We start from the raw sequence: 18,291 nt of genomic DNA, 5'->3' as shown, positions 1-18,291 counted from the left end.
GGCCTGTTTCTGTTGCCTGGGAGATGGCTTTATGTGTTCCTCACTAAGCCTGCCTGCCTGTTTGTCAGCCTGATCCTGCCTCTGCCCGATTTTTGACAAATGAGTAAAGACTAACTTGACTCACCTACTTGGTGTCAGCATTTTGCTTCTGGAACCAAACCGAACTTTACCGTGTCATTACTTTATTTTGATGGTCTCCTTGTCTCCATATTTAAATGTAGCAGAGTACTCATAGGTGGAGGGTAAATGGATGAATGTTTTTCATGAATGTTTTTTTTGTCTGAAAACTCCTGTTTCATCTTAGAGAATTGTTAATACAATGAACCCTTTATATTGGCTATAGTGTAGATAGGGAAATAGCAATGGAGTAATGCACCTTCTCAAGCCGTTCTTGAAAATCATCAGTTTTAGGCTGACTTTCACTGTCAGACATCACAGAAACAATTCTAATAATTATAAACAGCACCGCCTGTTGGAGGTAAAGCAAAATTGCACTTTGACACCGCTGGGATTTTTAACTTTTAGTTCCTTAACTATAATTTAGGCCTATATATAAGAACGTATACTTAATGTATGTTTCAGATTTTTAGATGCATCTGATTAATTATTTTAGGGTATCTTTTTACAAGCAAAAACAACTCTTTTGTTCACTAATTACATGCAAGTTCTGCATTAAAACGGGTGATTATTTGCAACCTATATATACAGAACCCTCCAACTGGGCTTCATAAGATCCAGAAACTGAGCTACAAAAGAAACTGCGTAAATGCAAGACTTCTTTGCCATGGACGTATCCCACGTCACAACAGATCGCAATATTCAGAACTACGTTTCCCATGGTCCACTTCGAACGAACGACCGTAAATAGGAGAAAGCGGAAACAAAAGAGGGTTTATTAAAAACACAAACACATCCTGGCTGCCGAAGTACTCAGGGAACAAACTGCAGCCATTGACTTCGACAGCAATAACACTAAAAGTGAAATACAGAGCGAGTGGCCGTGAGCTGAGGAGCAAACCGCGTCAGTCAACATGGCACTGAAAAGAATACAAAAGGTAAATGGGACTCACGAGCTAATGTAGGCTAACTGGCCCAGCTGAGGCTAATGTGAGAGTTTATTTCCACAAAATGTTACTTAACAATGATTCCAACGCTGTCCACACATTAAATCAACTTCCGGAGAACTTTGCAACGTTTTTGGAAACAATTTGTTCGCTGACAACTCCCAGAACAGATACAGCAGCCAATGACAACTTTAAAGTTTCGTGCTAGCTCGCTAACAATGTAGCTAGCTTTTAGTAACTCCTCTGGCAGTTTTCATTCAGTGTGTCACCGTCCTTACAGCTGTCTCTCTCTTTGTTCTCTAACTTGTCTTATAAACGGAACAACAGCCCTGCTGGACCTATCGTCTTGGCTGTAGACGATGACTGCAGTGACTCAGGAAAATTAGTTGACAGTATCATTCGTGTGCAACTTCGTTTTTATTGTCTCAGTTGTAAAGTGATGCTAGGTGTTACTGCTTTCGTAGAACATTAGATAGACACAAAGGAATCATCGGGCATCTAAACAAGTACAACTCCTCATAAAGGCCAGAATTTACATGGGAAACCAGGAAATAATAATAACGTGATTAAAAAATGAAAGCCTTAACATAAGAGGGAAGATGTCTGAGGCTCTTTTACTCAGTGTCATCCCTTTCCAACCAGGGAGTCTGTCTTGGCAGAAGTCATTTCCCATTGAAACATTAATAGGGGATGTCAGTGAACGGCACTGTGAAAACTGATATAAGCCTATATCCCTATGTAGCCTATCATTCTTGAACACCATACCTAAGTCAGCGTGCATTCTTTTCTGGGGGTGTAATGAGACATTGATTAGTTGGATATACTGATTCAAGGGATGCACAATATTGATTTTTTTTTTTTTTTTTTTACTGATATCAGAAATGCAGATAATTTATATTGATATTGATATATTTTCCCCACCTAATTTTAGTGATCATCAAGTCTCTTCTGTAGTGGAATTAACATCATTTAATGCAGACTCTTATCATGATGTCCCACCAGCAGGAGACATGAAATACAATTCTTTTCATTGAAAGTAATATTCATTCATTGTGCAAAACAAGGCTGATGTTTTGTACTTGTACGCTTTGTCAGTTAAAAAAATATATTGGTTTTTGATATCAGTAGGGATCGGCATGTTGGCTGATGCCGATATTTCATTTTAAAGCCAAAATCTGTGGATACCAGTGATGTGCCGATATTATTGTGCATTGCTATCAATGACCCATTGTTGTTGATACAAAGTGAAAACATCAGTAGACCAAATCACTATGTTTTTTTTTATAACGTCTCCATAGAAACCACTGTGTCTCCTAAAAAAACTAATATCAGTTTACACTATATTTCAAATATCTTCACCGCTTCACATTGCCTGAACAGAATCATCCAGGCCAGGAGGAATCTAGAATTTATGTTACTGTTTGTGTGCACTCTTTACTCCCACCAACCGCGTATGTGGCAGACCAGTTAATAGAAAAAGACCAGCAATGAAAAGCAAGCTAAAAAGCGAGTTAAATACAGCTTGAGAAAAACAAGAGTGAACATTAGGGTTGTAAATTTTAAGCACTTCCCTAATTCAGTTAATCAGTCAAATTAATAATCGATCTATCGCGTGATCGTTATTTGAAGAAAATATCAAAACTTTGTTTATTTCAGTCATACCAAATGTGTTCCTCCTTAGTCAAAGCTCACAGCAACATATGGCATATATTTTGACAGCATAGCTTATTAATTAGATTTCACATGTTCGATTAAATTCTTAACGACCGGTTAATTGATCATTAATTCATTGTTATCATCCCTAGTAAACATCAGAGTGACTATTCTGAGGTGGAGAGAGCTATAGGACCTGAAAGGATAAAAACCGATGTTGGCTCGGCCTTGGTTAAGTCTTTCTTTAAGGCTTGCTTTTCGTTGTTGGGCTTCTTTTGTCTGTCTTTGACATGTGCACTGCTGTTGCCAAAGGGATGGGCAGTTTTGTCTGTTGCTGGTGGTTGTTTCCAGTAGGTTTGCCCCTCGATAGCTTGACAGTTAAATCATCAGTTGGAGACCCTCAGTCGACAGCTTCAAGTCGAGCAGTTATTTCATTTCTTTGCAGTGTGTTTCCAGGGACAATTGTATCACCAGATTTTGCTGCTCGACTTTTACTTTGCAGCTGCGGACATGCATGCAGCTGCACAGAGGGAGACTCAGACCGCACCATAAGGTGAAGAAGTGGTGATTTTACAGCTCACAGCAAGCTATTGAGATACATTGTCTGGCTTTTTTTAAATATCTAATGTTTGCAAAAAATGTTGTTGCGCATTTGTGACCCGTCATTAGCGGCATTAGCTAGTTTATAATATTTCGTAAAAGCTGCTGTCACATTGTACATGCTGCTGAGCCTTGTTCGAACTTTAAAACTCTGTATGGAAAACAAAATGAATCATCAGATATTTGCTTTGAACTGCCAAATCCAAATCAATAGGCATAATTCTGCGTTGGTCACAACCTTAGTTTCCAGGCACTGTGTTTGCAAAGCTCCTCCTGATGCCGTGAGCTTTGTATGTGGATCTTGACTGAGTGAGAGTATGCCGTGTGTGCATGAGCAGTGATTGACACTGCGTCAGAGACTTCTGCTGGCTCTGGCGGGTTTTTATCCAGGCACGGTGGATTCTTGCAAATTCCATTAAGAGCACTGTAGAAAGATCCAGAGAAAGCAGATTTTTTGTAGATTATACTGTTGGGGTATAGTTACAACTTCAGCAAATATGACAAAAATGAAAATGCGTGAATATCGACCTTGGATCCAGTAGTTGAAAAAATACATTACAATTTTAACTCAGGGTCCAGATAGTTGTTGAAGAGTACCATGAGATGTGGTGTAGAGGACCAGTCAAAGCTAGTTGACAATGAGCCAATTTTCCCATCTTCTTTTTTGCTGTCATCAGATACCTTTCTTGGAAAGCTCATGTGGTTCACATGACGTGAAGTCTTCAGTTTTATGATTTGATAGAGAAGCACAGCTGTTTAGATATAAGCAGCATTATTCATGGAGAGAACAGTGTCACTCAAACTTTAGTCATCAAACAGGAAATCCAGTAAAAACATTACAACAAAAAAAAAGGGTTTGTACATTTGATCAATAACGTTTTGTGCCTGCAGGAGCTGAGTGACCTGCAGAGAGACCCTCCAGCACAGTGCTCTGCTGGACCAGTGGGGGAAGACCGTGAGTACACACACATTTCATTTTCTCACCTGAGTGCTCTCCTACTGCCTGTTGGCAGTGTTATGGTTAATATACGAAAACAACACAAAATCGTGCCAAAATGTTTCAGCGACTTACATACAACCAACAAATAAGGCAATTTAAAAAATCACAATTTGTCCCATCCATTCTGATCACAGGCGATGCAGATAGAGCTAATTGAGCCACCACAAAGCTTTTTCAGCAGCTACCTTGAGTGTGGAAGTAATGTTAGGTGTAACAAATACCCATGATTCTACTGTTAGGAAATCCTGCTGTACTTTTAGTGGGACTGCAGGTACACAGTGAAATCTGCCTGCAGGTGCTGCCGTGTTAATCCATGTATCATAATGAAATCTCTCTATAGCTACACTAATCCAAAGAATTAATGGTCGTGCTTCATGCTGATGTTGTCTGGAGATTTATTTGCTCTCGTCTTTGTTTCCCCCAGAAACATCAAACACAGGCAAACACAGTGAAATCTACAACAAAAAATAAAGACATTTAATTTCAATTAGCTAGACAGAAATGTGCTAAAATAAAACAAAATGACCAAAAATGCACCACCAATGTCCATGTAAGGCACATTAACAATATAATGCATAAACTGTGTCAAATAATGTTTGTACAATATTTGATTTAGTGTTTTTAGGCCTGTCTAGGGACAGGCATTGCAGATTAGCTGAGACTATAAATGCTGTGGTATGTGGCATCAGTTGTAGGCTATATACTTGTCCCTATACAAATAAACATGAAATAGATAAATTATTAAAATAATAATTATAATGTGTGCCTCGAGGACCACGTGCAGAAATCGTTACTCTAGAGTTGTAGATTCGTTGTCTGCAGCCATATCACCCACCCATCTTACCCACAATGCTACTGACCTCACCACACGACATCACATATCCCACAGTGCTGTCAGCTGTGTGGGCTGGTGTTACTCTCTGCAATAAATAAAGACCTTACATTAAAGGCAATGCATTTTTTAAGAAAACATTTTAAGTATCTTGTAGACACATTTTTATCAAACTTTTTTTTACCTTTTTAAAACCTTATTATTTGTTTAATGATTTTTAACAACTTAATGAATTTAAATCACTATGAATTTATAACCACCATATACAATAACATATTCATTAAACTGCTTCTGAGACAGTGCAGCATTGCTTCCTTAGCTACTGTATGCCACCCTGGAAACTTTGATTTTTTTTGTCAACTTTGCAACATATAAATAGTTTTTTAGTTTTACATTTGGCGTGTTTTTGCTCTGGGAAAGGCAAAAAGTATACCACTCCCGTTCCACATGCACACTGCTAGAGGTGTTCAGTGCATGCACTCACAAATAATTTTCAACAACTGACCAAATCAGCAGCTTTTAGCAGTGGAGCTGCTCTTGACTGAGAGTGTGTTTGCCAGCACAGCTATGATTCACAGTATGCTATGTCCTCATTAAAAGCATATTCAAAGACCAGGAAAGCCACAGAAATCCGCTGTTAACCTCATGGACAGTGCTTCTATAGGCTAGTTCTGAAGTAAACTGAGTGTACCAGCTTGGACCACAAACAGACTGAACGAAACACTGAGCTGAAGAAAGTCAGAATCAGCACTTAATGCTGCAGCCGTGTGAGCGCTTATGCATTATTGTTGTACTGACTGAATTAGCTTTGAACTGTGAAGCGTTCACCTCCTCCACATAATAAAAAAGTCTTTCAGCGATGATGCATACTGAAGTATGTACTGAGGTGCATTTTAACAGTCATGTGACTGTTCAGCTAAGGAAAAAAATAAGCTACAAAGTAAGTAGGCGGGTTTCCATTAACCCCCGAATTGCGCAAATTGAGACTGCAGTCATAAACTGGAACTGGCTCTCCCAAGCATGATGCAGCAGGTGCTACAAGAGGTGTTATTGCATTTCGTAACTCTTCAAAAGTTGAGCGGATCATCTGAAAGTTTTGAATCCACAATTCCTCTGTGAAATCTTGGACTATCACCTCCCAGAAATCCCTGGTACGTGGCCGCTCTATAAGGGGCTTGCCTTTCCGTTATTGCTCACATAATATACCTATGTGGCCCTGGATTGGAAATAATGAGGGTTAGTGTGGTGGCTGAAATATAAATAAAGCTGCTAATGCTTTGAACATCCATCAACATTCTTCTTGGAATGTTAACGCTAGAGGAGAAGTTCAAGTCAAGTCAGTTTTATTTATATAGCCCATTATCACAAAACATGGTTTGCCTCAGAGGGCTTTACAGTGTACGACATCCCTCTGCCCTTAGACCCTCACATCACCCAAGGAAAAACTCCCCAAGAACCCCTGTAACGGGGGAAAAAAAAAAAAGAGGAAGAAACCTCAGGAAGAGCGGTAGAGGATAGTGAGGGATCCCTCTTCCAGGACGGACAGACGAGCAATAGATGTCGTAAATAGCAAATGAAATACAATCATGGCAAAAAAGGAAAGAGAGAGAGAGAGGGGGAGAGAGGGTGGGGGAGAGAGGAGGGTGGGGGGGGGGCACAGCAATAATAGAAACAGATGCATGTCATGTTACAATAATGGTAGGTGTGGAATTAGTAATTGCTCTCTATGATGATGTTGATAGAGATGATAACAGTCTCATGCATATGTTGAAAGGGAGGTGTCCAAAGGCAAGATCACAGCATCGGCGCAACCAGGACCAGACCACGACCAAGTTGCAGAACATCACTCTGAATATTGCTGAAGTTTTGCTCAAATCTGTAATGGAAAGCTGCCTACTGACTGCAAATCTTTGAACTGTACTAAAATGAGTATGTTGAATTAGTGTAGTGATTAGTGAATTCCACCTCTACTCCCTGCTTTGGCACAGCAACTCCAGAGTTTGACAGTCCTGGCCTGCCTAGTTGCAGATGCAAAGCTATGATTGGACAGTCCAGATTTGGGTGATGGGTTTAACAAAGCGTCACTTACTCACATACTTATTCCTACATCACAACTTATTGTGGACATAGACCTGGGAACACACCACCTGAAAAGCCTGCAGTTTGATTGGTTACCTTTGAAATGATTCAGGCACAGACAGTGACTGGAAGGACGGGAGTGGCTGTCGCCCTGTGGTCAGCAGGTTACAGCAGTAAGACCAGCTCCACCTGTACCTAACATCCAGAGAGCTGGGTAGAGGTAGGAGCCTCTTTAGACACAGTGCAGTGTAACTGATGCATGATGGCTGATGAACAGCAGCTGACACTCTTCTTTCTCTCCCTCTTATTCCCTTAATTGCTTTTAGTGTTTCACTGGCAGGCGACCATAATGGGTCCGGTGAGTATCACACCATCATGGAGAGCTTTCAGTGCACTCCTACACACTCATGTGCTTGTGCAGTATTATAAAAGGCCTCATATCTCAGATTAGTCCTCACATAGTGGAAGAGCCCTGGAAGGCTTTCCCTTAAAGAGTGGCTCCATTATTTAATAAGACAGCATCTTGTGATATCACACAAGTAAAAAGATAGTCATCAGTGGACAGCTTTATTAATCAACCCAAGATGCAAGAATAATGAACTGGTAATTGCATTTGATACTTTGTGCATCTTAAATAAGTGCATCTGTGTGTTATTTGGCCAGTGCATTACCTATACTGTGACTGTACACATAGAGTATACAGTGCCTATCATAAGTATTCACCCCCTTTGATGTTTTACCCTTTCATTGCTTTCATAAATCAATCATGGTCAATAAAATTTAGCTTTTTTAACACAAAAATTTATTGGAAAAAACTCTTTAATGTCAAATTGAAAACAGATTTCTATAAAGTAATGTTAATGAAAGAAAATTATATAAATGAAAATAATTGTTTGCATAATTATTCACCCCCTTCAAGTCAGTATTTAGTAGATGCACCTTTGGCTGCAATCACAGCAGTGAGTCTACGTGGATAGGTCTCAATCAGTCTTGCACATCTGCCCACTGCAATTTTGCTCCATTCTTCTTTGCAAAACTGCTCAAGCTCTGTCAGGTTGCGCGGGTATCAGGCATGAACAGCCCTTTTCAAGTCCAGCCACAAATTCTCTATAGGATTGAGGTCTGGGCTTTGACTCGGCCACTCCAGAACATTTACCTGGTTCTTTTTTAACCATTCCTGTGTAGCTTTTGCACTATGTTTTGGATCATTGTCTTGCTGGAAAATAAGTCTTCTCCCAAGTCGTAGTTCTCTTGCAGACTGAAAAAGATTGTCCCCCAGGATTTCAGTGTATTTTGCAGCATTCATTCTGCCCTCTATCTTTACAAGCCTTCCAGGTCCAGTTGCTGAGAAACATCCCCACAACATGATGCTGCCACCACCATGCTTCACAGTGGGGATGGTGTGGTTTTGGTGATGTGCAGTGTTTGGTTTCTGCCAAACATGACGTCTTGTCTGATGGCCAAAAAGCTCAATTTTGGTCTCATCAGACCAAAGAATCTTCTTCCACTTGACCATGGAGTCTTCCACGTGCTTTTTGGCAAACTCTAGTCGAGATCTAATATGACTTTTCTTCAACAGTGGCTTTCTCATTGCCACTCTCCCATAAAGCTTTGACCGGTGAAGAACCTGGGCAGCAGTTGCTACATGCACAGTCTCTCCCATCTCAGCAGCTGAAGCTTGTAACTCCTTCAGAGTAGTTGTAGGGGTCTTGGTGGCTTCTCTCACTAGTCTCCTACTTGCACGGTCACTCAGTTTACGAGGGCGGCCTGATCTAGGCAGATTCACACAAGTGCCATATTCCTTCCATTTCTTGATAATTGATTTCACTGAACTCCGGGGGATGTTCAGTGCCTTGGAAATTTTTTTGTAACCATCCCCTGAATTGTACTTCTCAATAACCCTTTCCCTGAGTTGCTTAGAGTGTTCTTCTGTCTTCATGGTGTAATGGTAGCCAGGAATACTGATCAACCACTCTCTGGACCCTTCAGACACAGGTGTTTTACAACTCAATCACTTGAAACACACCCACACCACTCAGGTGATCTTCATTTCACTAATTGTGAGACTATTGGCAACAATTTGATGGACCTCTATTGAATTAGACCATTAAATTAAAAAGGGGGTGAATAATTATGCAAACAATTATTTTTATTTATATAATTTTCTTTCATTAACATTACTTTATAGAAATCTGTTTTCACTTTGACATTAAAGAGTTTTTTCCAATAAATTTTTGTGTTAAGAGAGCCAAATTTTATTGACCATGATTGATTTATGAAAGCAATAAAAGGGTAAAACATCAAAGGGGGTGAATACTTGTGATAGGCACTGTACAAGCCTAACCTTAATATGTACTTATTATTTATTTCAACCTATTTTATTATGTATAGATTGTCACCATGTATTATGTTGTTGGTTGCATTACAATTAGTAAACCTGAAAAAAACATTTTCTATTGTTTAACGTAGGCCTTTAAAGGGAAAAAAACACCCTATATTAAAATTCCAGTATATTATTTCCATGGCCTGGGAAAGTTCAGTCAGTATTTGTAAATATGAGCTACTCTATCAAACCACAAACCACAGAAGGCATAACATGGGATCCAGCTAGTTTCTCAGATAACAGAGACAGGTTTACTGCCATCATGAATATTTGTGACCACATACACCACAGAGGGCGAGTCCACATGTTGGGTTCACAGTGGAGGTTAAAATATACGCCTGTGTGTTAGTACAGACACCAGCATTGTGATGGAATTGATAAGTGTTATAAGGGAATGCAAAAAGTAACCTATCAGCGGGAGAACTAATGAATACAGAACTACAAAAGCCATTATCACAAAACATGGTTTGCCTCAGAGGGCTTTACAGTGTACAACATCCCTCTGCCCTGAGACCCTCACATCACCCAAGGAAAAACTCCCGAAAAAGAACCCCTGAACGGGGAAAAAAAAAAGAAAGAAACCTCAGGAAAAGCGGCAGAGGATGATGAGGGATCCCTCTTCCAGGACGGACAGACGAGCAATAGATGTCGTAAATAACAATTGAAATACAATCATGGCAAAAAAGGAAAGAGAAAGAGAGAGGGGAGGAGAGGGGAGAGAGGCACAGCAATAATAGAAACAGATGCATGTCATATTACAATAATGATAGGTGTGAAATGTTTAATTGCACTCTATGATGATGTTGAGGGTGATGATAACAGTCTCATGCATATGTTGATAGGAAGGTGTCCAAAGGCAAGATCAAAGCATCGGCGCAACCAGGACCAGACCACAATCAGGGCGAGTGGGGGGCACAGTATCAGTACAGCCACAGCACGAGCACAACCAAAGGCAGGGTCGCAGCATCAGCACAGGGACCCAAAGCAAAGGGAGGCACTGTTGCAGATGTTCGATATTGACACCTTGAGACATATTTTTCTAGTTATTGTTTGGCTTTATGGCCTTTATTTGATAGGACAGCTAGAGAAATGAATGCAAAAGGGGATTAGAGAGAGTGGGGATGACATTCAGCAAAGGGCCGCCAGTCAGGCTCGAACCAGGGGCTGTGGCAACAAGGACACATAGCCTCTGAATATGGGGCGCACACTTTACCAACTGAGCTACCCACCAGCCCTGTGAAACTTATTCTAACAGGAGCTGTATCACAAAGTCATATTAGAAAATTAGTTAATATTGCAGCATTTTAGCTGGTTAATCTTACCCTCAAAGTTAAACTGGAATTGATGGCCACAACAAACACAGAATGCTTTAAATTCTAACAAGCCTTGACAGCAGTTTACCAAAATCACCAGTGTTGGGCTCTGAAATCCAGGAACCTCAGAGAGCCTGGCTAAGCTGAGCGTCCTGACACAGTTGTCACTGAAGGCGATGTCATGTGGTTCCAGCTGGATGCTTTCAGTGTGAAATGACAGCAGTATGTCACATGTCTTTATGTCAGGGTGACAGTCCTTACCAAGGAGGAGTTTTCTTTCTCACAATCCACTTCCCCACCGACTATCCGTTCAAGCCACCAAAGGTAAGAGCTGCTGTGGCTCCTCAAAGCTTCATCCTGCCACACTGTGGACTTCAATGTGGTTGTTGTGAAACATCTCCTGTCTCATTCATTAAGGGTTAACACCTGAAAAGTTGTACTTTATGATTGTAATGGATACTTGCTCTTAGGCTAAAAACAGGCAGACGGTTATTCTCCAGAGTCCATTACAATCATGAAACATACAAACTTAGAGGGTATAATCAAGCTTATACTTTAACACATGCAATATGTCATCAAAAATATATATATTTCGTATTTTGTATGACTAATTTGGATCTTACTTTTCTGTTTGAAGCATCATAAAATATCCCTGAGCCTCTAAATACCTGCCCTTTGCATTGATAGGCAACATTAATTTGAACAGGATGGGGTTCAGAAGGCAAGGCACAGAGTGTTAAAACTGGGAGACAAAGGGGAGACAAAAATAGGTGCTTTCAGATTATGAACATACACAGCCTATAAGAACATAGAATAGATGGACAGAATCACAATGTTAGTTTACAAAAAATTCCAGGTAGAAAAGCACAGTGTCCTGTTAAAATCAAACAGCACTCAGCAACAGCTGTCTCAGTTGCAGGTTTCCTACACATTCTTTATTTGTGGCAGCCCGCCATGATCAAAACATCTGCCACCACTAATATATTTTTTTTCTGGAACTGGACCGTTCATTACGAACGCTGCTGAAATACATTTATACTGTCATACCGGTTAATCATTGCACCACACTGTCATGGAGCAACAGATCATCAGGCGCAGTGAAAGTGGAATTTAACTCTTCATTCTGCAGCAGCTGCTCCTCTTATCCAAAGATAAGAAAGTCGCAAACTGCAGCTGAGGAAAAATAACTCAGAGAGAGCTTAGCCTGTGCTGGATTCGAGGACCTGAAAAAACCTCTGAATTCACAGAGGGGACACACAAAAAGTTTGCTATATTGAAATAAGCACGACAGAAACGTCAGATAGGTAGGATTACCCATCTTCAACCACAGTATAACAGAAATAAACAAGTTTGCAGATTTCACCCATCTCCGTCATTTAAATCAGTTGCCAGCTGTCTGCCCAGGATTGACTGTTGTTAGTGGGCCATCACAATAATTCTGTCGGTAGCGCAGCAGCCTTCTGCATAATATTAAAACTGTCATCAGGTCCCATTTCCATAATTCACAATTCTCAGGGGCTTATGAGTGTGCACACTGTTCTTCTATACTTACAGAGTGCAGAGCTTCACTTTGGATTGTTGTCCTCTCTCTGTCCAACTGTGAGACCAGGATACATCCTCACCAGAAAAAAGAACAAGAGATCAGCAGTAAACTTTGCTAAGGATTGCTGTTTGAGTTTGACATGTTAGTTATAAAGACTTTATTAAGAGCAACTCTAAACGCTAAATCAGCATGAGAGCCACATTCAGGACTGAACCCTTTGCTTCAAGCGAAACATTCAGCTCAGAAACTGAGTATTCTCTGCTCATACAGACCTGTGTGACTTTTTACTTTTTACAGGTTGCATTTACAACAAAGATTTATCACCCAAATATAAACAGCAACGGGAGTATCTGTTTGGACATTCTGCGGTCACAGTGGTCTCCAGCACTAACGGTGTCAAAAGGTAACCTCTCAGTGTTCACTGCAACAGCAGCTCCACCACGAAAGGACTTTGAGCTTAACTTTATTTTTCATCTCCTCGATGTTTTATGAGTCACTCTTTTTGAACACACATGAAGAAACTGCTGTGGTGCTGTTCAGCAGTTTGCAGTAAGATTAATTCAATAATAAATCCATATTTGCTTTCAAATTTAGAGTTCAATTTCAAAATACCACACTGTTCAAATCTCTGTCTCTTTTGAAAGGGAATCAGGTAAGTTGGACTTAAATAGACGTCTGTATTTCCTCATCTCTGTTACAGAGACTTTCAAACTGCACTAAAAAGTGATATAGAGTCAATATAATCATCAACACATAATTTTAACTGTCTATGCCTGCTCTTTCCTGCCTATAGTTTTCAGTACAACATCTTTTGTTATAGTTTTAACAACACTGATCTCTTGGGGTTTTGTGTTGTTTATTTTCAGAATAATTGTCATTTTTAGTAACACACAAAAAATCATAACACTTAAAGGCAAACATGACACACACTAGCCACAAAGAACACACCTATCACAAAAGCAAACGAGTAACACGTTCTATGAAGACCACACAATAACACACTGTGAATGTCCTCATAATGCACTATAGTGCATTATGAGGACATTTTCTTTCATATGGTAATGTGTGTTCACCTTTTTTTGATCCAGATGTTCTGGAGGTTTTTTACTGTGAGACGAATTATCTGTAGAGGTCTCTTCCTTTCCAAAACAAACAGATCAGGTGATTTAAACTGATCAAACACTGAAATCCAGGTATTTCTGATGCACTTGGCATGTCACTGTAGGCGGCTAGTCCAACACATGCTAATGTGAAGTCACCTTTTTTTCTGCGATAACTTCCGATCCAGACGTTCAGAAGGTTTTTACTGGAAGCTGACTTACGCACAGAGGTCACTTCCTCTCCAAAACAAACAGATCCAGTGATTTAAACTGTTCGAAACACTGAATAAAGAACAATGATGTTATAAACAGTGTAGCTCCAGCACTGCTTATTGCAGCAGTGAAAATGGAAATGGCCATATCTGGAGCCAGTGTTTGGTTTGTCCATTCTGGGAATAAATAGTGGCTCTAGTAAACTTTTATATGTATTACCCCAAACCTCTGTGCAGTACTTTAAGTAAGGTAAGAGCAGATCATAATGTGCAGTGATTTGTTGTCTAAAAATACCTTGCTTTGGCCATTACAGAAATGCTTCTAGATCATTTAGTGTGCATGTATTTAATGTGAGACTTCCAGCAAATTTTGTCATCTGTTATCACCTTAAGGAATTTCTGTATTAACACTCACTATCTGTACCTGTGCTTTCACACTGGACCTTTAAAGGAATCAATACGAGCAGCTTGTCAAATCATCACTCCTGCTGTCTACAAGTAGTTATCTACATGTTGGACTAAAATGCCTTTTAAATTCCTCTTCATTCCAGTTTTACTGTCCATATGTTCACTGCTTTGTGATCCGAACCCTGACGACCCCTTAGTTCCAGACATAGCACACATGTACAAGAACGACAAAGACAAGTGAGTACACACAGACTGTACACAGGTGGTGCTTTACCATTATATCATAATATCACTATCAACATGTGTGTATGTGATGTCAGTGGTTCTCATCCTCTTAGCTCACTTTCCTCTTTTCTCTCCTCAGATACAACAAAGTAGCAAAAGACTGGACCCAAAAGTACGCCATGTAAAGAAGAAAAACATGCATTTTCTTTTTCCTTCCTTTTTAAGGTCACAACACACTGTAAATAATAGTATGGAATCATGAAGTAATCTTAGGTAACCTGCATCAGACTGAACTGTCATTAACATTATTATTAATCTGAGACCATGACTTTTACATTCTTTGTTTTTTTTAAGGAAGCACAGGCTTTGAATTTAATGAGACAGATCGCAAGCAGGCATTTCATGGATACCATGACACTTAAAACGCTTGGCATGTTGTTTTTGCATCCAAGACATTTTATTTACAACATGACTTCATTAAAAATCACTTCCCAGCATTCTGCACTCTTAAAGTGAACAGGACACAAACCCCACCACACGCGCTGCGGCTGCAAGCCTTTTAACAGAGGAGCTGAGTATCAGTGCAGCAGGAGAGCATCATGTTAGACAGTCTGCTCCACAACTGGAAAAGCTCAGCTCCAGTCAGATGTGGGGGGGATGAATGCCAGATGTGAATGCCTCTCAGTGACACGTCATGTAGAGGAGGGAGGAGGGTTTGTTGAGTTGTTTTGCATCTTGTAGCAGACGGAGTGGACTGAAACAATGAAGTGTTTCCCTGAAAATGGGAGCAATTCCAAGTCAAGTCACATATTACTGTCTTCTTCTTCCTATTATTAAATATTATTATTATTATTTGTATAGTATTGAAAACTCTTGAGCATTTCTTTTAGAGTTATCCCAATGTAAATGTGTCATTCAAATGAAGTACTCTCTTTTTTTTTTCCCCCCCTGGAGAATAGCAGTGATGTTGGCGTTTTGGTTGGATTTACACAGGCGCAAAGAACAGATTTTAAGTACTTGAGGGTTAAATTTGCTCTTGTGTTTGACCTGCAGTCTGTCTGTATATCTATCTATGCTCTAGAAATTGTAAGAAATCCCATTTTCTGTTCCTGTGTAAACAGTCTCTCACTTGTGTCTTTGAGGCCTGCGCGGCACCTTTTGTACTGAATTAAAGAATGGTACAGTTTTTATCAGAACTTTGTGGTTTTTGTCACCGAACTTTATGTTTGTGTGGAATTTTCTGGATTTGTTCTGTTGACAAGGTCCTCCTTAGTGATCATATTGCTAAACATCAGTGTGGTGGAGTCAGCTGCAAGGTGATAGTGACCTAAGTATAAACTAAAATTACATATGAAAAACATTGAAGTTATATTAAAATAAAATAAAAAATAGACTTTTGAAAAAAAAAAACCTCACTAAAATGATATTATGTACCTACAAAATTAACTAAATAAAATAATATAGAGGAAAAGTCTTCTGTTTTAGTCTTTGCCAGTGTGGTCAGATTTTTCATCACATTAGTGCGTATGTTAATTGAGACTTAGGGTGCTTTCACAGCTATGTAGTTTGGTCCGGACTTTCAGACAATCCAGTTTGATCCGAACTAAAATGACCAGTGTGAAGCCTCCCCTGGACCATGGTCTGGACCAAACAGCCAAACCTTGGTCCGACCAAAAGAGGTAATCTCGTTTCGGATCAAACTGAACCACGGTTCGGTTCGTGTACAGTGTGAAAGCATTATTTTGAAGGGTTCAGATCTTCGTACCAATGAAAGGAAATTACGGCAGGCTAACTGGAAAAAGGAACACCGACGTTACCAAAACAAAATGAGCAGCGGATGCACCTGGGGAGAAGAGACGTTCCATCTATTTCTCCTTGTACTTCAAATTTGTTCTATCGTATTGCAAAAATAGCCTATTTTTTCTCAGCAATAGGCCTGTTTGACATAGCACGCGTCAGCAGTGCGTGACGGCAGCCTCGCCGAACTGCAGTGTGTTTTATGGCGTTCACACACGTGGCGCTTTATTGTAATGTCGCTGCTGCGGCGCTGCCTGCTGCTATGAGTGCTCTATTTCCACAATTATGAACACAAATTCCACTCATTTATGAGGGCCTGCATCACGGTCCTGTAAATCTTTCAAAATAAACTGTCTTGTGTCAACAACTGATGGGATTCTGACCACAGGGCTTTTATTTTGAAAGGGAAGTAATGAAGTTGGAGTAAAACAGACGTCTGTATTTCCTCATCTCTGTGACAGAAAACGACTTTTAAACTGCAGTAAAAAGTGGTATAGCATCAACACACAAAATTCACTGTCTATTCCTGCTGACAAACGTGTCATCACAGGTAAAAAATTGGCTTGTCACCTTTGTGTAGATGTACTGCAGCTGACAGGCGGCTGAGGCGCTCCTGACCATCGCTGCTCTGGCGGGCAGTGTGCATGCCGTAAATTGATAACATGGACGCCAAAATAAAAAACAACACTTAATTGTAAAGTATAGAGACATGCAACCCACGCGATGACGTAGGTTTGTCAGGTAAAGTCTGTTCGCATAATTACAGTGTGACACCAAAACCAACCTGACCAAAGGTACACAATATAACAAAAACTCGAACCTTGGTTTGGACCATGGTCCAGACCTTCAGGCGTGAAAGCACCCTAAAATGTTTAAGACTTAGAGCCTTTCCCAAACTAAACCCTACCTACTGACTGCCACACCATCACTGTCTGCAGTCACCTGCACAGCTGAGTGAAGCTCAGGATGGAGGGGGTAACTACAGCAGCAGCTCTGGACAAACTGCCCCCTCTATGACGGAAACCAACAGGAGCTGTTGTAATATTTTGCAACCATGCAGAGAAATAAAACTTACTCCCATTTTATGTTCTTCATATGTATTTTCACTTCACTTTCATTTGAAAAGAAAAAAAACCCCACCAACATCTTTAAGATTAAACATGCAAGGCAGGAATATTTTCTTTAAAAAATCGGTGGTAATAAGATGCAGCCATTTAAAGTTGTATGCCCCCAAAAAATATTGGCATGCCTCGTGGGCAGACATGAAGGGTGAGGCAGAGTGCCAGGAAAAAATGATTTTGTGACAAGCAAGTAAACATCATCTACATTTATTAAAGCTATGTCATGTTGTCAGCTATAGAAAATAAATTCACCATTATGTTACATTATTGTCAGTTATTTAACCCAACACATTTCCATTATTTTTCTGAAAATTTCAATGATTTTTACTTGTTCCCTGACTTTTTGATGGCTTGGAAAATGTGTTTGTGAAATTCCATGACTCTTCCAGGTTTTCCATGACTGTGAGAACCTTGTTAATAGGCCATTTTATTTTATACCCTATCTGTTATTTAGGCCTTGAGACTCCAGAGCTTCAGTGTCACTGTTGTGTCCTCTGCACTTGCTTGCTGTGTTTCATCATGTGTTGCTGCTGTGTTAACAGCATAAGCCTCTCAGAGCTAGTCCACACAAACATGGGTATATCTGACACAGCTTTTCCTCTTTGTTTCATCCTTTGTGTGTTCTAGGTCACTGAAAATGAATTTTGTAAAAGTACATCAAGGGTGAAGATTCACACACACAGACGGAGGCTGCACATCAGCTTTTACCTGTGTGGAAGAGTTGTCAAGCAAAGCTTACTGTTGGTTTTTATTGACAACCAATGCTGTAAAGTTACCATGGCTGTTTGTTTTTCTATCTATTTGTGACTTTTCAACACAAAAATGACAACTTGCATCTTTTTTGCTTTTTCATACCATCCCTTTAGGCAGCTAGCATGCTAAGCATGTTATTAATATTCAGCGTGAAAGTTAAATATAAATTTTGAGATTTGAACTTTTTCTAATATTCTAAATGTGAAGT

The 18,291-nt window shown here is 39.9% G+C and overlaps 1 protein-coding gene across 1 annotated transcript; it reads left to right on the top strand.

Moving 5' to 3' along the window:
• Positions 1-846: 846 nt before the first annotated feature.
• Positions 847-15,608, top strand: ube2d1b (ubiquitin-conjugating enzyme E2D 1b). The gene is made up of 7 exons (XM_042507464.2): positions 847-1,055; positions 4,209-4,272; positions 7,555-7,586; positions 11,171-11,248; positions 12,765-12,870; positions 14,331-14,424; positions 14,552-15,608. The coding sequence occupies exons 1-7, from the start codon at positions 1,032-1,034 to the stop codon at positions 14,595-14,597; spliced, it is 444 nt and encodes a 147-aa protein (XP_042363398.1). The 5' UTR covers positions 847-1,031; the 3' UTR covers positions 14,598-15,608.
• Positions 15,609-18,291: the final 2,683 nt, after the last annotated feature.

The sequence above is a fragment of the Plectropomus leopardus genome, chromosome 19 (assembly GCF_026936395.1).
Source record: "Plectropomus leopardus strain MGB_pleo_1.0 chromosome 19, ASM2693639v1, whole genome shotgun sequence".
Taxonomy (NCBI): domain Eukaryota; kingdom Metazoa; phylum Chordata; class Actinopteri; order Perciformes; family Serranidae; genus Plectropomus; species Plectropomus leopardus.
The sequence above is the reverse complement of the archived record's forward strand: the minus strand, read 5'-3'. Positions and strand labels throughout refer to the sequence as shown.